Raw genomic sequence first — 26,790 nt, forward strand, 5'->3', positions numbered from 1 at the left:
AGCGGACTTCCTAATTTTGAAAAACTGCCAGTTTGAAAATGTCATTTATCACCTATAACTCGAAAATTTCCATTTATTTACGAATTTTCAAACTTTTCCTTCATTTTAAACACTTTAATTTTTCAATTTAATTTAAAATTTAAAAAAATTAAAAAATTGAATTGGAATGTGCGGCTCATAGAAAAATGAGTCGCTGCTATTACATACAGCATGTGTGGAAGCACCTTTACTTTTCAACAGAATTTTCAGCAGATTTTCAGTTTTGCTGAAAATTGAGAGCGCTCGCCGAATGAACCTAGTGACTCAACGAAACATTTGGTAAAAATGTCATGTAATTTATTTAAATTTAATCCTAAAATCATCTACTTAAATTCAGCTTCCGTGTAATTTTTATCGATTCCTTCGTTTCAAAATCAATTTCAAGCAATCACCTAAACAACAACATGAAAAAATTTTACGTCACATTTTCAAAATGAAGATTTTAAAAAATTTTTTTGACTTTTTGAAAAACTTTCGCATTCAAATTTTTATCAATTTTTTTTCAATTATTGAGAATAGCAAATTTTAAGAATATTTATGAGAAAAACTGCAAAAAAGAGAGAAAAAAATTGGTAAAATCTCCAGAATTTTACATTGAAAGTAAAGCAAAAAACACGTCGTACTTTGGGAGTTATAAATTTGAGCCTAGATTCTAGTCCTGGATTCAGTTACCTAATGGTTAAAATTGGTACAAAAAGAACTAGATTTTTCATTATTTGATATTTCTTATTGGATTTCTGCTCAATCAGCATTCATTTCTTTCTATTTAATTTTTTCAAAAGTAAAATTGACGAAATGAATCAGAAAAATAACACAATTTTGAGAATCCCCTTTCTCAAACATTTCCAAAAGTAAGCATAGCTTGATTCACTCTCTTTTCCACTTTAAAAGGGAAAAATAGATTCAAAATGCGCAAGACATTTGAAAAAGAATGATGTTCAAGAGTCTCATGGCAGTGAAAAAATAAAACTGAAACAAATTTTCAAATCAGTATTATTCACTATTCAGATCAGAAGACATTTTTTCTATGTTTTCAAAATTCCAATTTCAAAACTGAATAACTCCTCACCCCTGCTCCCATAGAAAATCGCTTTAAAAATTGAAGCCATTTTCCTAGTGGATTTGTTCTCAATTTAGAAATCAAAAAAAGCTACAGAAATATAGGTACTGAAATTAATTTTGAAAATTTTATTTCATAAAAATACTAAATCAAAAAAACTGTAAAATTCGACAACAATTACGTTTGAACATAGCTAAAGCTCGTTAAAATAACATTAAAAACAATTGAAACTAACAAAAAAAATTATAGAATGTTTTCACATTTGAGCAAAAGCAAAAGTGGTGTAACATTATTGAAAATTTTCAAAAAGTGTTAAAATATAATCAAAATCAAAATTGAATGAATGAAAATAATAAGTTATCAAAAATTATCATAAATCAACTTGAAAAAATTAGTAAAAGTGAATAAAATTTGGCTAAAACTTATTGAAATTTTTTTAATGTAATAAAATTGATTGTATCATCATAAAATTTGAAAGAAATGTAGCAAAAATTCTCAAAAAATTGAAAAAAAAAAGTATGAAAATTACTACAATTTTTCTGAATTGCATTTTAACTTCAAAACAATTTTTTGAAATTTTTGAGAAATACAATTACGAATTCAATAAAATGCTTACTTTTTCTATAGAAAATGAGCCAAATCTTAATTTTTGACAATTCCACCAAAAATCAAAATCCTTCTTTTCTATGGTAGATATTTCTAATGAAATTCCAAAAAAATTGATCAAATATTATAGAAATTGAATAAAATGTTGTAAACATCACCTACAGAATCATTTTAAAAAAAACATCAAAAGTCGCATATAAAATTTCAGTAAAATTGCACAAAATTCAGCAAAAAATACCAAAAATATCATAAAAATTTGTTGAAATGACAAAAAACATAATCGAAAAGGACCAAAAGTTGATACCAATAAAGCATAATAATCTTTAAGTTGTAATGCAAAAGATAACGAAACCATGTCAAATTGTCAAGAGTATAGATGCCTTTTTATTAAGCCAATCAGTAGCCGGTATTGTTGAAATCAAATACGAGATTACTTTGAATGCAGATTTTTGGTTTTATCAACGTTTGAATGCATTCATTAAATGTTGTGTCTTTGCAAAAAAAATGGATTTTTGTAAATTTGTCTTCTGTAAAAAATAACATTTGACAAAAATAATCATTTTCTGATTTTTTTTTCTGAATTTATGAAAAAAGTTTGGGTAAATTAACCGATCAGTAAAAAGCAAAACCTTTCCTGCAATTAGCCAAGAGCTGATGGCTTGTTAAAAACCATCTCGAAACTTTATTAGCCCCCAAATTTGACTTTGTGGTTTCATGAAGCGATGCCTTTGAAGAATTAGATAGGTAGGTACAGGTACTAGGTAGTAGGTACTACACAATAGAAATCGTATAATTTTTATTATGGATTAAATTGGTTTCTAAAGCGGACATGGTCTGAGATTTGGTTTCATTTTGGAATCTACGTACCTATGCACGAGCATTTTCCATAAAATCATAAAATTAAACTCCACTTCCATAAATCATGTTTTATCATGAACAATAAAATAAGTAACTGAAAGAAAAATTCGTATTAAAAATGGTAATTTAGTTACCTTTCGTTCAATGTACTTGATATAACATAACTATGTATCTTTTGCTGAATTAGGAACATTAATTTAATCGTTCAATAATGGAAATTTACCTGAAACAGAAAATAAAATACAAAAAATTACAACATAATATTCCGAGAATACCGCTATACAACAAAATACCTCGATTATTATAATCATCGTATGAAATTTTGAAATGATTAAACACCTCGCCCTTCGCCAAGACACATTTACTTATTCTAATTTGGCGATTTCGTCGAAACCTCACACCAAAACACCTTAAAAATAATTCAATAACACGCTTCAAAAAAAAAATCCTTGAATCCGTTTACGCATTTTCCGCAATTTTCATAATTAACATTATCAACTTTCGAAATTATTCTTCGAGAAAAACAATGCGAAAAAAATTAATTAAAAATAGTTATACATAAAGACATCTACCTTGGCAGTAAAAATATCAAAAACATAATGTAGGTAGGTACTAGGTCTATACACGGAATTTTAATAAGTAAATAAATATGGGTATATGCTATTTGTAAAACATACACGCAAAAATTTTCACAAAATAGTAAATAACATTATAGGAAAGAAACCGCTCTAATATCTTTTATCGTGCGTACAATCTGTTGGTAAAAAATTATGTAATATTTGGCAACATCGTGATAACAATATATAGAGCTGTCCGCTTTGGCTACGTCTATGGCAGCGGCCGCCGTACCAGTCAAACAACAAAGTTCATTGTTTCGCGATGATGGTTTGAAGCATGTCCAAGTACATACCATAATAGTAGGTACGTAGATACACACTGCATAGGTTAGATAGGTAGGTAGGTATTACTTCAGCAGCATTTTTCCCCCGAACAAAAAGTAAACCATTAGATCCTAATTGAGACGCTAATTAGAATAATTATACGCAAACGGCGTTACCATTTAATCTAAAGTGTAAATCATTGTTTTTTGGTAATTAACACCTGAAAATTTTTTTCTGCTGTCTAATTATTTGGAAATAAATTGAACTCGCGTGTAAAAAGCAATTCATCACGAACTAACCGGCTCCGGCGGCTCCTTGTGTGTGTTCAAGTAGACAGATTATTTGGAAGTAGGAAGGAGGAGAGGTGTACTTGCGGATTTGGATTATTGATTGATCATTTGGTTCCGGAAATGTTCAAATGAGTTGGGTGTATCGTTAATCGTCTGTTATTTTTCGGTATTGAGGATGCCAAATTGCCAAAGTGTGAGAAGAACAACAAATTTCATACGAACAAGGAAGCTATTTTGACATTTGAAGGGGCAACAGTTTAAGTATAACAAATTTCCAAAGGCTAATTTACCAGAACTGGTTTAATAAAAATCAACCAAAGCGAAGGAAAAAAGGATTTATGTAAAGGAGTTGAGTGAAAGGACGTGGAGAGGATATGGATTTTTTAAGCAAAACTCTTCTCGATGAAAATTTTGAGTGACCTACATATTTTGTACAATTTCACCAGAAAGATTTTTCCTCCTGTTATTGGCAAATCTTACTTATATCATCTGTTCATCCTATACGCTGTTTACTATACTTAAAAGGTCACATGACGGGTCCATCTTATGAATAGGAGTGACAACTGAAATCAGCAACCAGAAATGAATTGTTACAGCTCGCCGAAAACTGTTTTTTGATCAGTAACCAAACGCCAATAATAATTGCTTCAGTTTGATTAGTTTTTCAAATGATTTTTTAACGCAATTTTTTCTACCATTTTCTGTTTTTCTTCATTTTCTTATCTAAAAAATAATACCTAACTGAATTCTCATTCTGAATTTCAAAATAAGTTTTTTCACATTTTTACAGGCATTTAAATTCATTATTGTTTTAATTGAAAAAAAAAATCAAAATTACAGTGTTTTGCATATAAAATGACCAAAAAAAAAAGGTGAAAATCCTAAAAACCAGAAACCATAACTGAAAACCAATAACCAATTATTATGAATTCGATCATACTAGAAGAACCATAACCATGTTTTCCCACCAAATTATGACCCTTAACCCTTTAACGCTTGAGAGAAGTTGAACTGAGCAATCAGATTGTGATATTTGAAAAAAAAGATGTGACACCCATTTTCTCCAAAGCATTTATGTTGATTTCCATTTTCCAAAGCAAAAAATTAAGTTAATAGGAAATTGCTGTAAAATTTCACCAGTTGAAATTTTTTTGATTGTTTTTTTCAATTTTTTTTCAACAACTTTGACTGCCCCCTAGGAAAAATTTTTACATTTCAACAAAATAAAAATAAAATGGAGTAAAATAACGTCGGGGTTTTCAATTTTAATCAAATTTATTCAAAATTCAAAATTCAAATTTTTGAAAATTTTTGAGAATTAACAAAATTTTTATGTTTTTGAATCTACAAAAATATCTGCTCTGAATAAAATAAAATAAATTAATTTTGTGTAAGGAGAAAAGTCGCAGAGATTTTGAAAATTGGTGGAAATTTCATTTGGACTTTGAAGGGGAAACTGAGAAATAAGTCTCTCATTTCAATTTAAGAATTGATGAATTAATTATTTTGAAAAAAAATCAAATTATAAAAAGAAATAAAATGATCTATAAATAGAATTTAAAATTCAAATTGGTACATAATATATTTTTCATACAAATCCAGGAGACTTCTGAAATGAAAATTTTTTCTATAGGAAAATTCTTATGATACTTTGGTGACAGAAACAGCGTCACTTTTTATGCTTTAACTGAATTGCCCAAGACTCCAGAATGAAATTCGATCCAAATCAGAAACCCTGATCTTATTTTTTATTCCAATTTTGTTGAGATGTAAAAATTGTTCATTGTTAGTTGTCCAAATTGTTGAGAAGAGAGAATGAAATTTTGTGTTTTGGAGCATCAAATTTTTTCTTCGCTGGTTTTATGAAAAAAATTGAGATAAACAATCAAAAAGTTTCAACTGATGAACTTTAACAGAAAATTTCTATCGTTTTGGGTTTTTTTTCGTCTGCATTGGTAAATATGGCTTTGAAAATCAACATAATGTTTTGAAAAAAATTGAGGAAAATCCACAATTTCCAAAATGAATAATCACTCAAATTCATATTTTTTTCAAATATCACAATCTGATTGTTCAAGTTCAACTTCTCTCATGAAAATTTCTGAAATTTACTCATTTTGTTGAACTTCTATCAGGCGTCAAAAATAATTTCATACATCACCTCTGCTTCATAGGGGATCACTTTTCACGACATGACCCACCCATTCCATTTCTCTTTGAGCATTTTTTTTTTTGATTTCACATCGTTCCTTGATTTAAAATTCAAAATAGATCTTTTCAATCGTATTTTGGGTGGTTCTGATCTGATTCAAGGATTTTTTTTTCAAATTCCCATGTTTGTGGTGCAAAAGTCAAAATAGGTTCTATGTATACAAGAATCAAAAATTATATTTTTTTAAATTTTTTATGGACCTTTGAAGACATGTTTTAACAGCGGAAATTGATTCCATCTAGAAAAACATTATTCTTCACATGATATCAAAATTGGTATTTTGTCTCCCATTTGGTTGAATGGACTCAAAATATGATATACACCTTTAATGAGACACCCTGTAGATAATTTCGTCCAAAAGTACACCATTAAGCACGTAGATGCTAATCCAGCATAGTCACCCATAACCTTATTTCTTATACAAAGTCAAACCGCAAATTCTTCACTACATATTCAATTTCCTCCTACTGTACCGTTTTAATTGCTATAATTTGGCAAAAAAAAACAACCACAACAGCACCAGCAATGAGCTGTAATACAAATCGCTATTTGATATCGGGAGAAGAAAAATTCACGCATCTTTGTCTTGGAAATCACGTCTAAGATCATTAACCGGAAGATTATCCGCGCCGGTCGAGTAAACACGTCAACATATCGTAGGGTATAATCAAAAATCATAAAATTTATCCGCATATGTACAGTAAGATTAGACCGTCCGCCGTCCAGTATACCTATACCTGCTTACAAACTACGATTCAAGTTTTTATATACGCAATCTAAAATCTTTATAACATTGAATGGAATATTCTGACGATTCTTGTATATTCCATAAGCAAGTCTTGGCGAATTACCTATCCACCATTGCCTCGGCGACTACCGCAATTACCTCTACCTCACGTCACTCCTGCCTAGTGACTAGTGGATGGCTACCTCCATGAAAATATTTTTCAATCCCATATTAGCGTTTTATTTTCCATTTTTTCTTCTTCGAATAAATGAACCGTGCTCGGCAGCAACAACGTTTACCGCATTATAAAAAGTGTAGGCGAGAGGGAGGAAAAAACACATTTTCCTATGATTTATATCGACAATAATAAATGCTCGATGAGGATACCTGTACCAAGGCGGAAAATACATAAGAACACATTATGAATATTTTTTCGTCGGATAATAATACCGTGATCTAGTACACGTATGTGTAGGTATGGTATTTATTTTTATAATAAGACATGTGCCAGAGTTTAGTGAACGAGAAAACCCTAAAGCTATTTTGATTCGAGACGACGGCGGCGGCAGCTATGGTCACTATAGTTGGACGTTGGTAGAAATCGTACCTGCTCATGATGAATATCGTTGGACACGACACGTTTTCTTCATTTGGACTTATTTATGCTCGCGGTGACTCAACGTGTGTTGTGCACTGAATAAGAGTTCATTCATGTTTCCAATAGCCTTGAATAGAATGCGACGAGAGATTTCATTTCGTACCTAAGTACACCCGTCATCATTATCATTTACACAATTGCATATGCAAAACAAACAATACCTACGAATACAATTCCAACAAACGAACTAAAAATTGGCGAAATTTAGTGAAAATTTTATTATAATAGGTAAGTGTTTTGAGAGTGATTGGCATATCGCATCCTATTTGGAATTTTTAGCTTCATTTGAAAACATTCAATGATGCTACATTACGTTCAAATGTTTTATTTAAATAGTGACTACATATTTCTTGTTCAAAAATTGAATAATTTTTGTCATTAAAAAGCTAAGAATTTTTACAGTATCGAGATCTTTTTTGAAATTTTTTTTTCAAAATTTCTGCAAGGGTGAACCAAAGTTTTTTTTTTTAATTTACAAAATTTTACTAGTTTTACCAAATGTTATGCACCCCCCCCCCCTACCCTCCCAACAGAAAGAAAATTTTGAATGAATGAAAATTTTATTAAGCTTATTATTCAGTTTAGTACAATTTACGATAGCACTATTCACAAATTTTACAAATCGGATTCTTTTAACTTAAGAAAGAAAAGAGTTAGGGCTAAGAAACCTGAAAGAAATTTTGAGGAAGTTCTGTTTGAGTCTTGAAGGGCGATTTTGCCTGATATCGAAGAAGCAAGCAAGGGTGTTTTCAGATAACTTGTTGGTATTTTCCAGTTACAGTTTTCAGTTAGTCGTTGATTGTTTCAATTTTGAGCTAGCGTTGTACTTGGGTATTCTGGCAAAAGCGTGGAGGGTTAGTGGCGATTCGAAAAAATTTATTTTGGAATATTTGAAGTTTTTTCTTGTTTGTTTTGGAGGTACCATACCACACTGGAGTCGCATATGTAAATGTAGGATGAAGAATAGTCTTATAGATTAGTAATGCTGGTTGGGTTTTCAAGTGTAAACTTCTGTTGATTTGCGGGAAAAGTGTTCTGAGTTTGAAGTAGGTAGGTTTGATTTTCTGTGAGATGTGCCTTGTGAAAGTGAGTCGTTTGTCAAGGAATACTCCAAGATATTTAACAGCATCATCACTCCATTCTATTGTAGTGTTTTCGATATTAATGTTTCTGGCAGGGTTGCAGCAATGTCTCAGCATGAAGATTTTTGTAGCTGTTTTGTTTGGATTGAGTTCAAGTTTTCAGGATTTTAGCCAGGAGTTAGTGGAGTTGATATTTTGTTCGAGCTTGTTGATTACAATTGCACTGGAGAGATTAAATTACTTTGGGTGCATAACCAGGTATCATCCGCAAATTGAAAAATTTTAGCATTTGATGAAGTTGTGATGTTGTTGAAGTAGATGTTGAAAAACATAGGGCTTAGAACAGCTCCTTGAGGTACGCCTCTGAAAATAGGTTTTGGGTCCGAAAGTGAATCTTTTATGCAAATCTGGAAGTAAAGGTCTGATAAGAACGATTTGATAATATCAAATAAGTAATGAGGTACTTGAGTATTCTGCAATTTTTGTAGGAGACTGGAATGCCATACAGAGTTGTAAGCTTATTTAATGTCTAGAAACGCTGTGGTAGTGTACTGTTTATTTTCAAAACCTTGGTGGATAATTTTGGTAAGATGATGGAGTTGGTGTGTTGTTGCTGTATGTGTTCAAAAGCCAAACTGAAACGGTATAAGAGCCCTTTTGTCAATTTTCTGTTTTCATTCAGTTTTTTTTTTATTTTTATTTTTATTTTTTTTTTCACTTTCAATTCAGACTGCAGACATAAGCACAGAACAGCGATTTTCAATTGATTTTTTTGTAATTTTATGTAATAATTTCAACACTTTTTCAAGCAGTTTTGGCACATTTTGTTCTGGCTTTGTTACTGTATTTTCATTTCAAATCTAGTGGTTTTAATACTTCTTTATAGGCATTTTTCATCATTTTAACACGTTTTCAACACTTTTTTTTATCTATTATGACAAATTTCTCTGAATTTTAATTACTTTTTAATAATTTTTTAAGATATCGAGACTTTTTTGGGTGTTTTAACATCATTTTAACGTGTTTTTGACACACTTTTGAGCATTTTTGGCACACTGAAATTTCATCATTTTTTAAATTATTCACAGTTCTTTTAATTCTTTTGCTTGTTGCTGAATTTTTTCTCAAATTTTCTGATACCCATTTCATCGCATTTTGGTAATTTTTAGAGATTTTAATGCTTTATTCGTGTTTTAAGCCCTTTTAAAAATTCATTATGCAATTTTTCTTGTATGTTTGCTCAACTTTGACAATTTTTTTTTGCTGTTTTTGCTAATTGTTTTTGATTTTAGTGGTTTTTTTTTTGTGTTTGTACCTATAAAATCATTCTAACGTGTTTCAAACACTTTTCCATGCATTTTTTTGTCAAATTTATACAAGTTTATCGATCTTGATGCTTTAGATAAATTCTTATTCATGTTTTTCATCTCAAGTGATTTTAACCAATGAACAGTTTTCGTCCAAAATCAATCAATCTTTTCAGTTTTTTTCAGTTTTTAGTTCAAGTTTAAGTTTTCAGTTTTCCATGCCTGAATTTTTTTCAAATTTACGAAAATAACTTTGGACTATAGACATTTTTTGAAGAATAAGGCCACCATGAAAATGAAAGAAAAAATTCCAGAAAAACATGGTTGAAAAATCATCAAAAAAAATGCAAAATGACAAGTACCATAATTAGAAAAAACATAATTTCAATATTCAATTTTTTTGACGCGATTGCAAAAAATAAAACTCTTCGGTCATCGACCAATAAAAACTCACAGACTTTGGTAAAAATTACTAGGTACTCTAATTTTTCGGGAAAAATTTCTTGAACGCGACAATTCATTCTATTTCCCATTCCAAGCATTTGGTAAGTTAGGTCCTAACTCGACCTCGTCCACGGTGAATTCCTCTATATACCTGTTGAAGTCGCGGTCATTTCGCATCAGATACATACGATAATTCCTTCGCAATTTTTGGAATGCGTTTCCTCGTGAGATTAAATTAGGTATTTATCAAACACAGGTAGCGGGTTTAATGGAAAAATCCGACCATAGCACGAATCCGCGTGTTTGAATAAATACAAAAAACAGCGAAAAACGACTGCCAGATTGATATTATTTACAAAATCATAGGTTTTGTTTGCAAATACAGTACTACGAATGTGACCGCCGAATTAAATAAATACTCTTAATCAACATGTTTAATCACGTTTTAAGATGATCGTAATTTTTTTTTCAGTAGTATGTGTTAGTGAGAAATTACCTTGTCAAAATGACCTTTACACGTATAGGATGTATTTCAGGTATTCAACCTTGTTTCATTGTCAACATTCAGGAATAAACGCGTTATAACTTTATAGCGATTCATCGTCGTTTAACAGTATTGATTAATGGTTATAAAATTTATGTGTGCACGGTTCGGGTGACCTGATTGAATGTAAGAGGAAGTGTCGTAAAAATTTTTTTAAAAGGTAGTCAATAAAAAATTGTGAAAATTGACCCATTGGTTTTATAATCGGAAAACTATTCGGATTTGTTTGTAAATTATGGGTTTATAGGCCCACTTTAGAGATACCTTACGTATGAGGTATACGGAGGTCTTTGCTCTTACGTCAATAAATAAAGGATACCTTGAGAACCGAATTATCAGACTACCAAAAGGCAATGGATTCCTGACTAAGAATTAACTCTGATCTCGATAATTATTTTACATTCAATCAGCATCAGTCAAACTCAAAATTCCCTCATTTCCGCAGAAAAACTCACAACACGTACCTTACCTAAAGTCTGTAGAAAAAATTCCAACTTGGTGTTTAAAATCAACACGCATGAATACGAGTACCTATATCGATACCTAGCTGTATAATTAGCTAATTACGTTCAATGTAGGTATATGGCAATTACTTTCTCATCGTCTTGTCAATGTGATAGAGAAGCCCCGAGGCTTTACGCGTGTTTTGGATTGTTTCATTTTTAAACTCGATAATATCGAAACGAACCATATTTTGATGGCTACATAACCGCACGAGTATTGAGGGTCGCCAGCCAGGTCATCAGATATCTTAATCGAAATTTCCATTTACGAATACAAAGCGATATTTACGTAAATGTAGGCTCGAAAATTAGCTCACACTAAGAAGGTGTTGTTCAATGTGAAGCCTCCTCCAATTAGGTATTATAAACTTTCGATAAAGGATATGATAAGAATAAGAAGGTGAAGATGTGAGGAAATCGTAAAATTACACCACGAAGGTGTCGTTTTATAATACCGGAGTACTCGTAGCTGAAGTTGTCTCGATCTTCTGATAAGTATTCGAAATATTTACATATTTTGGTTCGTATTGGAAACTATGATTCTAATCCTTCCTCCCTCCCCCCCCCCCCAATCAAGAAAAAGGTTGGAATTTGATATTATTGTAACGATATTATAGATCAAATGCCCACAAAAAGCTGAACTTTATAGATCGGTATAGGCCCTCTCTTATGTATCGCAATTTTTAGAAGGTTTGCTTGAAAGAGGAGAGCATTACTTTTCAACTGACATGGGTGCTTAATTTGTAAATTAGTTCAATTTCATTTTTTGGGTTGCAAACGTAATCATGGAGAAAAAATTGTAAAATTTTACGCATTCAAAAAGTTGAAAAAATACGTAGGTATAAAGTTGGATTCATTTGAGATAGGAAAGAAATTTTCTTTGGATAGATACTTTCAACCTCATGTAAAGTTTAATGAGAATTTCGAGCTTTTCTGGATCCTCCGGCAGATTTTTGAATACTTAACATACTGATCAAATGTTCAAGACATTCGAGAAAAGCTCTATTGAATTCTACCAGTATCTATATTATTCGTTATTAGTTCAATCAATTTTGGCACAATTTTAGAAGGTCAATCTCCTCCTGCTCTGAATTTTTGAGATTTTAATGCAAAATATTGACGATTGAAAAATTTTCAAGTCGGCTGGAAGCTCTAAAATCACTCAAAATCGTCACTATTCATTTCAAGACGTCGAAAAAACCACGTTAAAAAATATCAGCGTTTGATCTCGAATAAATTCCATTTTCATAATTTTATAAGCCAAATTTGAATTTTAAAAAATTTGTCAAAATTCGAAAAATGAGATTCAGCGCCCAAAGTTTAGAATGACGGGTGTTTTTCGGGATGCCATTTTGGTTATTTGCAAGGGGTGAAGGGGGGTAAAGTGGGTTCAGGCGTTTTTTGGCGGTGTTACGGCATCTATTTTGAATGAGAATTTAAAAAATCATCAAAAAAATATTTTTTTCTATATTCTGATTGGTTCCTTTTTTTTTTTTTTTAGAAATTAATATTTTCGTTCAATTGCCCCTTCTTTGATCTTTCTGTCTTCAATGTGAAAGAGCAATTCGAAATCAACATTTTCAGACTCTTAACAGGAAAAGGGGGAGGGAGGGGAGATTTTAGATTTCGAACATGGCCATACATCTTAAGACACGTGCACTTTTCAAGAGACGATACTGTCAACAAAATTTTAAATCAAAACTTTTGTCATTTAAAAATAAATTGAATAAAAATGAAAAATATTTAGGTTAATATTTTTTTTAGGCTTATTAATATTTTCATATTGATTACGCCATTTCTTGTTGATTTTTGAGTATGTTTTTCGTTATTTCAAGAAGTTTTTGCAATTCGTTTTCAAAACATTTTTTTGAAAATTCAGCTCACCTACTTTCCAGAAATTGGATTTATTTTACACATTTTCTACATGTTTTGTTCAATTTTGTATGATTTTTTAATCACTTTTATACTAATTTTACTGATTTTAAAAAATAATTTCATACAAATTTCTTTACATTTGAGTATTTAGAATTTGTAAAATTATCCTGACGAAATAACACGTACGAAATTTTCGCTGAAAATGACTAATTTTTCACCCGCACGCGTATCGATTCTCATCTGTGAATGGGCAGTGTTACCACATTTCAAAAAATGTTATCAATATTCTGTGCAATTTTCGTAACATCTACCAGATTTTCAAGAATTTTTTCCGCTGTTTTAATGACGAATTTTGAGATTTTCAAATTAATTATCGACGATTGAAGAAGAAAATCGACTGTGAATAATGAATGAATCACCAATGAATCAAACCAGAATACCAAGACTCGAAAACACTGCTAGTTTTTCATACAATTCTGTCCGAAAATCCCACCATTTGGACAACTTTGCTCTTATTTTCTATCTATCCACACTCAACTCCCTTTCTTTCCTCTAATATGGAATCTGTATTATCTGAAAACTTCAAAATAATCTAACAAGTTTTCAGAATTTTTATCGAGTACTTTCAATAACGAAGTCCCATTTGATAAAAAATCTCTCTGAAAACTCTATAAATGTTTAGCAGCATAGAAGTCTTAATGCTTTTAATTTGCCAGTCTCTCAGTTCTTCTGTAATCCTTAGATTATGATAACTCCTTATACCAGTATAAAAAATTACTGCCAATTCAATCAAATTAATCGTATTTTTTTTCCAACAGATACGGTTTACTCGGAGCTAGTGGCTGTGGAAAAACTACCCTGCTCAGTTGTATAGTAGGCAGACGTCAAATAAATGCCGGCGAAATATACGTACTTGGTGGAAAGCCAGGTACGAGAGGGAGCGGAGTTCCTGGAAAACGAGTTGGTTATATGCCTCAGGTAAAAATCTTTGAAATTTGAATACATCTTCATGATCTTCATCGTCTTAATCCACCTGCACATACCCATAAAAAATGCCTATGTTATTTTCACGTTACCTGGTATTTTTTGATTGACAGGAAATAGCTTTATACGGTGAATTTTCAATACAAGAAACAATGATGTATTTCGGCTGGATTTTCGGAATGCAAACAAAAGAAATAAACGAAAGGCTGCAATTTTTACTTAACTTTCTAGATCTACCTAGCCAAAACAGACTTGTAAAAAATCTCAGGTTAGTGTGGTTGATTTTTTTCACACCTCTGTGTACCTATTAAAATAGAATTTAAACACGTTGAAAATAATTTCCCCACTTTTCCTTTTCAGTGGCGGTCAACAAAGAAGGGTATCGTTCGCTGTAGCTTTAATGCATGATCCTGAACTGTTAATTTTAGACGAACCTACAGTAGGAGTCGATCCTTTACTGCGTCAAAGGTAAACCTACCACAAAAATTCACAATTTTTCACCGCATATGTTTTTTTCCACAGATAGATCTAACGCGTGATTTTTTTTGGTATGATTTCAGCATATGGAACCATTTGGTTCAGATTACTAAAGATGGCCATAAGACTGTTATAATTACTACTCATTACATAGAAGAAGCTAGACAAGCGCATACAGTTAGTTGAACGCAATTACTTTTTACCGCATATAAAAATAAACTCATCGTAGAATTAGGATAACCTTCTAATTAAAACCTAATAACGTTGCCATAACGTTTATTTGAGCAGCTCTTGCGTACGCAACGACGCGCTGAGCCGCCGCCAAAACACCTTGAACATTATAGTAATGTACCTTCGATGAAAGTTACATATTACTAATGGAAGAATATAATGTCATTTCTTTTTTAAAACGCCATCTCTAAGGTCACCGCGTGCGACTGTGTCGTCTAAAACAGCCAATACTTACTGGTAATTAATAAGGTACCATCTAGTTCGAATATCCTGTCATATCGTTCTTTAAAAAAAGGAAGGCAGTAATTCGAACATTTTTTTTAGACCAAAAGATCATATCGAATGTCTCGTCGAGTCCATTAAGAATACCTGGTAAAAAAAAAGTTTAATAATCTACACAGCGGATTACCTTGATAATGAACCAACTAAACGAGTAAAAAATGTCAAATTACCCGGCAACCTGCTGACGTAGAGAAATTTTCAGCCACAGCAGACATTTCGGTGAAATAAATTCTCCAAGTTATTGAGTCGTTACCAACAACAGGTTCAAATACGATTCGAATTCAGTAGGTTCATTATTCTGAATAAAAATAGAGTCACTTATGGGAGTTGCTATCGTAATCAAAAATATTTTTAGAAGCGGTCCTCTTGTCTGATTAGAAATAAAAAGTAAAGGGAAGGCTTTTATCTCAAAATCATTTATAACAACGAATAAAAATATGTATTTATTCATCATCATAGAATATACACAAGCTCATTGCCTCAAGGTGTTACAAAGGCGCTAAATTATGTCTCGAAATATAAATTGAACACGATTAAACATTGCACTCTTGACTAAATTAGACCAGTTAAACGTCATTTTCATTATATTTTGTTACCGTATTAAAATATTTAAGCGTAATTAAGCCAGTTAAACGTACAAGAAACGCTATAACCTTCAAAATGAAACCAAATTATCAGCTAGAAAAATTTTTAAAATGGTCAGCAGAATTTCAAGGATCGCAGTCTGACATGAAATTCAGGGATGAAGGTAAAGTGCCCAAAAAATTCATGGGGGCTATGAATATTCATGGGAAAGTTTTTTGTTTTTAATGCCATATCAGTCGAGTCGTTTAAAAGTACATATCTACTTCTTGATATGTACTTCATGTTTATTGTTTATTTTTTAAATTCTTAAATTTCGAAAGTAGAAAACCGTGTTTTTAAACAGGAAAAAATATCCAAACAGAAATTCCAACAAGTCTGATGACCAAAAGCAAAACAAGAAAAAAGACTGAATTATTGGCATTAACTAAACGCAATTTTGCAATTTGGCAACGTGGCAATATAAATTTTTAACAAATTTTACCGTCGCCATGGCGTCTTAACGTAAGCAGAACAAGCTAAATTATTATTATTTTTTTTAATGTAAAAGAAGTCTCGAAGCTAAAACAAAAATTTCAATACGGAAATTCAGTAATGAAGAAAACCTACATCTAATAATTTCGATACGTATTTTTTATTGGCAAGTAATCGAGATATTGAGCAATTTGGTTCAGAATTAGGAATTTTTGGCTCGTTTCAACAATTAAAATCACGAGTCGAACCATTAAAATAAAGACTTTTTTGATGATTGGCAACTCGACTAGGAAAATTACATAAGCTAAGCTATAAGTATTTTTTATGGTTTTTTAATTACGTCAAACTGGAATAAAATATGGAAATTTGGCACCGTTGCAAGATGACACGTAATTTTCAAAATGGAATAAAAGATGAATTATTAGGCCTAATTAGCTAGGTACCTAAATTAAATCTACGATTTGGGAATAATTCAAGAACATATAGATTGAAATTCTAAAATTTTATAGTGCCCCGATGGGACTTGAAGAAATAACTCAAAAACTTTGCCAACCCAGAAATACAAGAATTAAAACCAAATTATAGCACATGCAATACCAAAAAGTGTTGTTATGAAAATTAAAAAAAGGATAAATTTAGCCATCAAACTAAAAGAATCTTGTACTTATAAAAATCAGGTGCTCTGGAACAAAATTTTAAAAAAAATTTCGCTTCTCAGCTCTGCTCAGAGGTGAGAAGATTTGACAACAATGCATGGAAATTGAATTCTGAAATGAATAAGAGCTGAATTGTGATGAAATCAAGGAAACCTATCCAGTTAATAAAGATATCCTGAGGATGTTTTTTCTAACCAAATTGAAGCAAAACGGTGGAAATTTGACAACCTTACAAATTGAAAAATGGAAGTTGGGAAATTTGGCAACATAGCAGAGGGCCAGTAATGAATTACTAGAGGGAATAAATGTGAAATTCCAACACCACATCATGATCTCAAGTGCACAAAGATTTGTTAATTTTAGGAAACAAAATTTTTTGATAAAATTTTTTCATCATCTAAATTCAAACAAAATTGTGGAAATTTGACAACGCACACGGACAATTTTTTATGTGAGTAATTTAATTGACTGATGATAATATTCGACATAGAATCAAAATTTTCCATGAAGAAATTTGGCAACCTTGTAAAACAGATTTACTGGCCTTCGTTTTTGGTATCCAAATTTGGGATATGAGAACGGAAATTTGGCAACAATTACTTAATAGCAAAAAAACTAAAAGGAATCAAAGTTGAATTCTACCACTACATTAAAATTTTTAATGAATAAATTTGGCAACCTCGTGAAACAAAACATTTTGATGTTCTATCCTTAGTGCTCATTAAAGACAAAAAAAAAAGGAAATTTGACAACCATGCACAGCCTAAAACCATTGCAAAGAATAACATAATTGAATTTTGGATACCAAAAATCAAAATCTCTCAATCTCTGATGATAAAATTTGGCAACCCTGTAAGGGAACCAAACTTCTCATTAATTTTTTCTAGAATCTTACAAAAATTTGGCAACAATGGACATAAACAAAAACAACTATAATCTAATCGAGGCGTTTGAATCCAAATCCTTGATGCAGAAGTTCAGCAGACAAACCTTATAAAACAAAATTTCTTGACAATTTATCATCGAAATTCAAATCAAATTGAGACATAAGAATAGACATTTGGCAACAATGTACCTACAGAGAAAAAATTGAAGGAATAAAAGCTGATTTTCGGAACCAAGTCAAATTTTTCGATAAAAAATTTTGTCAGTGTTATAAATTAAGATATCCAAGTATCCTTTCTTGATATCCGAATCTTTAAAAAGCAATTGTGGAAATTTGGCAACACCAGCAAAAAAATAAATGTGGAGTTTTGACACCAAAGAAATCTTGGAGCAGCAATTAAAGCACTTTCATTTCATCTTGCTCGTCTTTGTGGAAAGGGGGGGGGGTCTAAATGGGAACAAAATTATTAAAATTTGGCAACAATGTAACACCACTTTCCATAAACTCCAGGAAAATCGACCATTGTCAGATTTCAGCCTTCCCAAAAACTCTCAATACTGTACCTATTCACGAATTCTGGCCACAAATGATCTGCCAGACACTTTTCAGGCTACGATCAATCAAATTCTAATCTCTTGCATCCAATAACGACAAATCTATTACTCGTGCTTCAAACCACCGGCACGTTTATTAAATTACTCTGTAAATTTCCACATCAAGAGCATCAATTCTCAATATAGATACAGCATCTGAGCAACGACGACGACGTAATCATTACTGCACATTCGAATCTCGTAGTCACTTCGTAATAAGTAATTTTACTCACACGTGATTGATGACTGGCATTCGTGCACGTTCATCAATTAGCAATAATAAAATTACTGTAGTTTCTAACACGTTAAATTATGTAAATAGAAAGATTAGCATCTCTACATACATCGACGATTTAGGAAAATTTTCATTTTACAATTACTCCGCCACTATAAATTCTGCCCTTGATGATCGAATAACAAGGAAAAAAACTGTTATTCAAAAAATATTAGGTACCTACCCATTCTCTGCCACAAAACCTTTAAAAAAATAACCAACATCATCCTCGACACCGCAACAAATTACCTCGTTGGTGGTTGAAGTTTCCAAATATTTAGATTCTAGTTCCCACACTTCAGACCATTATTCATCTTCCTGTTATACTTTTAACATTATGTACAAGTTTTCGTCCATTATTTTCCAATCCAAGTTCAACGTCGTGTCATCAGTTGCCTTGACATTGGACATTGTCTCTTTTCTCTATGAACCTCTCATCATCGTCATAACGGCTCTACATACGAGTAGTAAGCTTCATTTATAGTTTTGAACATTTCCGTCATTTATGAATAATACGCGGGTATTTTTTCTTTCTTTATTGTACCAGCGTCCATTTCCTAAAATACCCACCACCTCGATTATACTGCTGCGGTGTCGCTACACAACTTGGGCAATTTATAATTAGAAGGTTTATTTGGTATAAATGTAACACTCGTTTGGTTTGTCAGTTGTTCACCTTCTGTCATAATATCCAAGGTTGGTCCGCGTTGTATATATCGTGAAATGTTAATTCCTCACCAAAATTTATTACAGCAATGCTGCTTTCGTAGACCACACAGCGAACCAGTTTCGCAAATCGACTTAAATGAGCTTTTAGTTTTAATATGCCACCTTGCGTAATTAGTTTCAAATACAGCAGCCAGAATAGGCGCGATTAATTAGACCAAATTTGCTCGGTTGGTCGTTGGTCGCGATGATATGAAATTTTTCCAATTCTATCTAATCTTCCGGCTAAAACAAGTTAGAAGGCCACAAACCACAAATCCGCATACGCATAAATACCTGCTACCATGCTCATCAACAATAAAACTTTAACATTGAGTTGTACTGTACATGAGTAGGTACAACTTCGTGATCGTTCAAGTGTCTCTAGACAAGTTTACTCCTCCTTAGAGATGGCGAAGAAAAAAACCTGAACAACAAAAATTCTGATGGTTTATTACCCATCCTCGTGACAAAGGATAATAATTTTCAGCTACCATTTGCACAAAAATTGAAGTGCTTGTCAAATACACACATAGTACCATAGAATAAGTGCAACATAAAAATGCGAAATATCATCGAGAATAATTCACTATGTCATATTTCAGATTGGTTTAATGCGAAGTGGACGATTACTAGCCGAAGAAGCTCCACAAGTATTATTATCAATATACGGTTGTCAGTCTTTAGAGGAAGTATTTTTAAAATTAAGTCGTAAACAACAAGGCACAGAATCAAATAATGTTCAAGAAAAACAAAACAACACTACCTTAGTAAGTATACCCGTCATAAATGTACTTAAAGCCCCCCTCTGCCATCTTCAACAAATTCGTTTTTACTATTATGTGTTTTCCTTTTATTTTTCGTTCAATGTTGTGTTTACTATACCTATCTATCTCGCTCTCATCGAATTCATTTTACTGCATTTCTCACTCTCACAATCACAGTGTTGTCTTTATATTGCTCGTACAAGAGTATACCACAAAGAAAATGACACTCTTGGAGATGATTTTCTTGTTTGTTGTTTTTGTAACTGCTACACATGGTCAGTAGACGCTTACGGTGAATGTACATGTCACATTACAGGCCCCATCAAATTGGTGTAAAAAAGATGAATCCGTATATATTACCGAAGAAAAAGGGATCATTGGTATTAACTTTCATCAGTCAAAAGAAGCTCAATTTCACGATCCCCAAATGAACGGTTATTACGATGTAAGCTTCATACACTGCTTTGTGTTTTTGTGTTACCTACATAGTTCTTTAATTTTTTTTTTTCATTATTTGTTATTCGTACCAACCTATCTGTTTTGTTCTTTTTGTGAAGCTTGATTTTCGTTTTGCCAAAGTGTTTTGCATGCTTTTTGTACGATCTGAACTGTCTTACGTGTACCTACCCACTTTTCAATTGCTTCATTCTACTATTTTGAGAATGTTTTGCCATGAAAATGAAAATTTTTGTAGCTGACTCAGCATATACCTACTTGCTCATAGTCACACAAGTGGAAAATAGGAATTTGCCAAAAATGAAGAGAGGGAAACACGTTTTTTCTGAAGTAACAATTTGAGATTCAGTGAAAGATAAAAAGGAAAAGGACTGAAATTTTTTATGGAAATACCTTCAGTGGTTTTTCAAAATATCAAAAAAAAAATCAAAATTTTTTCATCTGTGACCACCGTTTCACCCTTCAGAAAATATCAAAATAGGTATGTTTTATGATCCAAAATTCAAAGATCTGTTCTATATTCTACCGAAGAAATTTTTTCCCCCATTGACTAATTTTGCTCATTTATAAAAACAACTTTCTATTCCCCCTCCCTCCTACGCAACTTTTAATTGCTCGTAATCTTTTAGATTGAGAAAAAAATACCTACTTGAATCTTGAACAAAAAAAATTAAATGTATTTTGTAGCAGGTGCTTGAAACTTTTCTCAGTAAATCATTGAAAATTGTCGGAAAAAAGGAAAGAGGAAGGGAAGTGGAAAAAACTGCAATAAAAATCGCGATTTGTTCGTTTAAAAAATACCAAAACCAGTTGCTGAAATGACTAATTTCTACATTTTTTCGTAATCTGTCACTTGAAAAAAAATTAATCACTCGAAATAATTCAAGTATAGAACTAGTTAGGACTGGTTTTTTAAAATTCCATCAAATTTTTATTTGAACGATTTGTGAAAAATATCAGCAAAGCTACGAGTAATTGTCAAAATGAGAAGAAAATTCGATTGAAAATCTCGTCATTAATAATTGAGCATGGAAAAGGAGTCAAGTTCGAAGAATGATTCGAAAAGGCAAATTCTTCACTGCCCAGTTTCATTAGGTTTAGGATATCTTTTGTTGTCCTCCCCCCTCCGCCCCCCATCAGATTTAATTTTCATGACAATTATAATCGACCCCATAAATTAGTTATTTGAAGCTTCTTCTTTGGTTTCATAACTTGAATAGCAAGATGTCCATCGAAATTCAGAAAGTGAATTCATCAACTCATTTTCAATATTCATTGCAACTTTTCAACAGTTTAATTTTCACTTGCCCCATTTTCCCCTCTTCTGAAAATTTTTGTACACAAAGAACCCATTGATGAGGTTTTCTACTATTTTTTGAAGCACATACTTTGTCATTTCGAAGCGAATTTCCCTGTTCATCGCAAATTTCTCGATTTTTATTTTTTACAATTCACATCTTACGTGGAAACCGTCCATTTTTTCTCTAGTTCTCAACTTTCTTGACCTTCTTGACCTAGTAGACTAGTCCATTCATTCTGTAGAATTTTTTATCTATCATCATATTATTATTGGAAAATGTACATTGATGTGAATTTGTGAGGATTTCATTTTCATACATGAGACGATAACACATTTTCTCACCCATCTATTGAAATTAATTCGAGAAATATTCTGAATGTCTAAGATTCGCTGTATCCTCATCCCCCATCCCCAGCCATCTTCCTTTCATCTCCCAACACCCAAGATTACATCCACAATTCCACATCTCATCAATTTTGCGGAAATTTCCATAGATCATTTCAAATCTACATACTTCTTTCAAGGCACTTGAAGATATAACTTTTACAGCAAGTCACAAATTTTAGCATGAAAAAAAGGTTTCATATTTTTTTTTTTTCATGCATTGGCCACTGAAATTCCACCCCTTTCCCTCTTACATGCATCAAAATTGTCAAGATATAAGTTGTTAAGTAGGTAATAATTTTCTGAATTTGAAAATCATTTTGTGCGTAAAAAATCAAATTGAATTATACTCAAATTTGGATTAACCAAACTTATTATTTTACATACTTATATATTTTTGGTACAAAAGTGAAAAAAAATTATAAGTTTTTCTGTTCTGCCCTCCTTCCCTCCCCCTCCCTCATGTTTACATTTTTAACATCAAAAATCATTTCCACTTGAAAAAAAAAATCATCCAAAAATCAAATTCATCGGTTTGTACGAATACATAATCATTAAATCAATAATAAGAGAACATTTCAAAAAATTGCAATATTTTGACAGAAACGTAATGAGACTTTTCATTATCTTTTCCAGCATAATACTACCATGAATGGTAAAGTGATGCCAATGGACGAGCCAGCTGAAAGTGTTAATAGTCTTAGTGCCTGTTTCCAGTTAACGACTGTAGGCAAAACGCAAGCCTTACTACAGAAGAATTTCCTACGAATGTGGAGGAATGTAGGGTAAGCATCAGAATCATGCAGAAGTTTTCTCTTCTAGGCTCTTGGAGATACCTCCTTTCTCATCTAATTTGAGTTGTTTTCAATTATTTTTTTTTTTTCAGTGTGATGCTTTTTATTTTTGCGTTACCAGTAATGCAAGTTATCCTGTTTTGTCTTGCTATTGGGCGTGATCCAACCGGTCTACATCTTGCCATAGTTAACTCAGAAATGAATTTCGAAACTATGGAATGTCCAGTGTATAATAATTGCAGTTTTAAATATTTAAGTTGTAGATATTTGAATGCGTTACCAAAAGATACCATAGTGCAGGTAAATACGAATATTTCCATATATGGATAACCAAAATATGAATTTCTTCGAAATATATATTTTTTCTCGTTTTTTTGAAGGATTACTATAAAGAGCCGGACAGTGCGATAAACGCTGTCAGGTCGGGAGATGCTTGGGGAGCGATTTACTTCACCGAGAATTTCACCGATGCCTTGGTTGCCAGAATGGCTCTGGGTAAAGAAGCCGACAACGAGACTTTAGATCAGAGTGATGTCAGAGTATGGCTCGATATGTCAAGTGAGTGTCCATTCCATTCATATTACCTACTCACACCATTTATCATAATAACATTCAAAAACCTAGGTATTTATTTAAAATGGCTTTTAAATAAAAAATTGAATGTTTTACAGATCAACAAATCGGCTTGATGCTCAATCGAGATCTGCAGTTATCGTATCGATCATTTGCTCAAGAATTATTGAAACAGTGCAACGAAAATCCAAAACTGGCTGATATCCCTATCCAAGTGAGTGTTCAGTTACTTATTTCAATATGGAAATAAATTTTTAAAAAATTATTTCAAAATCTAAAAAAAAAAAGAGTTGGGTACCTACTCAAAATCTTCAAACTCATTTTTAATAAATCGTTTCAAATAAAATTTTAATTTCCATTTTACAGTTTGGGCCACCAATTTATGGTTCAGAAGATCCTAGTTTTACCGATTTCGTCGCACCTGGAGTAATCTTGACGTAAGTATTGGCTCCCCTTCCACGCACACCAATCACATTTTGTACATTTCTAATTAAAATTTTCTCCATTTTTAGAATCGTATTCTTCTTAGCTGTGGCATTAACTTCATCTGCATTGATCGTAGAACGAACTGAAGGTTTACTCGATCGAAGTTGGGTTGCCGGTTCGTATTTCTTTTGCTTACAATATTTCTCAGATGTAAAAAAAAGCTCACTTTTTTAAACAATTTGTTGTTTACTTCTTTCTATTTCGCAGGTGTCACGCCATTCGAAGTATTATTCTCTCACGTAATAACGCAATTTGTAGTCATGTGTGGTCAAACGGCTTTAGTATTAATATTTATGATCGTCGTATTCCAAATCGAATGCAGAGGCGATATCAATTTAGTAATCATTCTAACCATTCTTCAAGGATTATGTGGAATGTGTTTCGGTAATTATATTACCTACTCGGTTTATTGAGCAGCTCTCCTCGCTTTCATTACTCGTGGAAGTGGTCGTCTTTAATAATTTGTTTGATTTTTTTTTTGTCTGTACCCGCAGGTTTCGTTATATCGGCGTGTTGTGAATTGGAACGAAATGCTATTCAATTAGCTTTGGGAAGCTTTTATCCAACGTTATTGCTCAGTGGTAAGTAGCCATATGAGGATTCCTCACTTGATTAACATGTTCAGTACAACGATGGTTGTAAATTCGAAGAGAAGGAATATTATTAGTTTATGCTCATAATAAAATTAAAAATACCAAAGTCAATTTCTTCCTTGTTCAGAAGTTTGATAAGGAAGGGTGAATTCGTCAAGATTTCAAAAAGATGTGATATCACAAGCAATTTCTCAATAAACAAAGTACATACTTGAAAGAAAAACATAGAAAATTATTTTCTTTCTCCTAGCCCCTCCTTCCCTCAAAAAATTAAAGTGTTCAAATGAATCAAAAACATTTTTGAGCAAAATAATCATTTACTTATATCAATTTGGTTCATTTTTTTCAAATTTCAAACTGAATTTTTGGCGAGAGAAAGGGAGGAGAAGACGAGGGAAGAGTTGAATATTGTTTTACAGAACGGAAATTTTCATCGTTTCTCATGAAGGCAATTTCACGAGAATTTTTTTGTTGAGCTCAATTGATATAAATTTCAAAAACAAGTTGAAAATGGACTTACTATGTTCATTACCGCCCTCTCTCCTTCCCCCCACCACCTCTCCTCCCATTTAAAAATCACAATCAACAGAATGAAGCTTTTAATGGTTTTTCGAAAACAAATCTGAAAAATTGTAAGTAACATAATAAGATTTGCCAGAGAAAATTACTGAAAATTTCATCATTAAAGATGAAGGAAGGGGGGCAGTGACAAATTTTAAAATTTGAGGAAAGTTGAAGAGGAGTGAATGTAGAAGTATAAAAGTCACGTTTTCATTGCATTTTCTTGAACTTGCTGATCCAACTTTTGAGCCAACCCTTTCCTCAGTCTTCCACAAATTTTCAAAAAATTTATACTCTTTTCAAATTCGAATTTAAAAATTGAAAAAAAAAGTCTGCTTATCGTTAAGTAGAAAATGTTTAAAAATAACTTTTCTTCATTGAAATAAGATAGCACTGAAATTCAATAATTTCATTGATTAAATCACGTTTTGAATTGATCATGCAAGCAACTCAATCCAATCACAAAATTTTCGATTTCTTATAAAAAAATTTAAAAGGTACCTTCAGGGGCTGTTTTGCTACAAGATTAGTATTTGGAGCTTTATAAAAAAGTCAATTGTATTGCATAACCTAATTTTAGACGAACATGTTGCCTACCTTTGAAATGAAGGTGAATAAGTATAGCCATTGAAAAAAAACAGCCTTTGACCATGAAAACCAAAATTGGGCAGAATTTTTAAAACGAAATAAATAAGAAGGCTGTCATAAGAATGATTATTTTTTGCCTAGTAGGTACCAAATTTAAGGTGGAGGGGGAAGGGGGAATTATTTTTGAAAAAAATTACCCTTCATTCGCGACAATAAGATGATTATTTGAACTGGCACTTTCCAATTTGAACGAAGTACACTTAGATTGGAAGAACATGTAGGCTACTAAAACCCCCATAACCAAGATTTCAGGTCTCAAAAGTTCATTTTCGGTATTTTTTGCGAATTTTTGACATTTTTGAAAAATTTAAGAAAGCTATTTTCATGAAATAATATTGTAAATTTTTCGAGTAAAGTGAACTGAATAATTTTTTTAATTCAACTCCCACAATCAACAACTACTAGTTTTGGGACGTTTTGACGTTTTGGAACCTCCAGCTAGTTTTTAAATTTCTTTGGATGAACAAGTTGGTCTGGAAGCTTCAAAAAAGTCAAATAAAAATTGTATCTTTTCGCTTATTCTGGAATTTACAAATTGGTAAAAATTAACTTCTCAACTGGCACCCCTGGAATTCTATAGTATAACGACCTAAAACGGTTGAAAGGGCGTCCAATTAGCACCCAGAAAAGTTTTTTGTTTTCTCCCTGTAGAAGAAAATTGAAAAATCACTGGAGTCTCCAGAATGATCCAAAACTAGCAATTTTTGATGTATGAGAGTTGAATTGAAAGAATTATTCACATATCGGTTCACTTTGTTCAAAAAAATTCATATTTCATAAAGAATGTTAAAAATTTCCCTTGATGTGTAGCTTTTTAAAAATTTTTAAATTGTCAAGCAAACAATCCAAAAATTAACTTTGAGACTTGAAATTTTGATTACGAGGATTTTATAGGACATATTCTTTCAATCTAGCTTGGTTTCGTTCAAATCGGAGAGGGCCAGATCGAAAAGTTCCCTTGTAAGTTGAATTCGTAGGAGTTCCTCACTTCAAACATT

General features: G+C 31.9%; 1 protein-coding gene across 8 annotated transcripts in view; it reads left to right on the plus strand.

Moving 5' to 3' along the window:
- The window catches only part of snu (snustorr), a 128,051-nt gene that overhangs the window by 99,832 nt on the left and 1,429 nt on the right, over positions 1-26,790 (plus strand). For 7 of the 8 annotated variants that reach the window (XM_065369602.1, XM_065369599.1, XM_065369597.1 and 4 more), the window contains 14 exons: positions 13,905-14,064; positions 14,184-14,338; positions 14,431-14,538; positions 14,631-14,724; positions 19,836-20,000; positions 20,314-20,442; positions 22,774-22,922; positions 23,024-23,231; positions 23,312-23,489; positions 23,603-23,718; positions 23,871-23,941; positions 24,017-24,105; positions 24,198-24,374; positions 24,485-24,571. In XM_065369602.1, coding sequence (XP_065225674.1) covers positions 13,905-14,064; positions 14,184-14,338; positions 14,431-14,538; positions 14,631-14,724; positions 19,836-20,000; positions 20,314-20,442; positions 22,774-22,922; positions 23,024-23,231; positions 23,312-23,489; positions 23,603-23,718; positions 23,871-23,941; positions 24,017-24,105; positions 24,198-24,374; positions 24,485-24,571 — 1,886 coding nt within the window. The remainder of the gene's footprint in view (positions 1-13,904; positions 14,065-14,183; positions 14,339-14,430; positions 14,539-14,630; positions 14,725-19,835; positions 20,001-20,313; positions 20,443-22,773; positions 22,923-23,023; positions 23,232-23,311; positions 23,490-23,602; positions 23,719-23,870; positions 23,942-24,016; positions 24,106-24,197; positions 24,375-24,484; positions 24,572-26,790) is intronic. The other variant, XM_065369598.1, reaches the window with a different exon arrangement.

Source organism: Planococcus citri, chromosome 5 (genome assembly GCF_950023065.1).
Source record: "Planococcus citri chromosome 5, ihPlaCitr1.1, whole genome shotgun sequence".
In the NCBI taxonomy this organism is placed as follows: Eukaryota; Metazoa; Arthropoda; class Insecta; order Hemiptera; family Pseudococcidae; genus Planococcus; species Planococcus citri.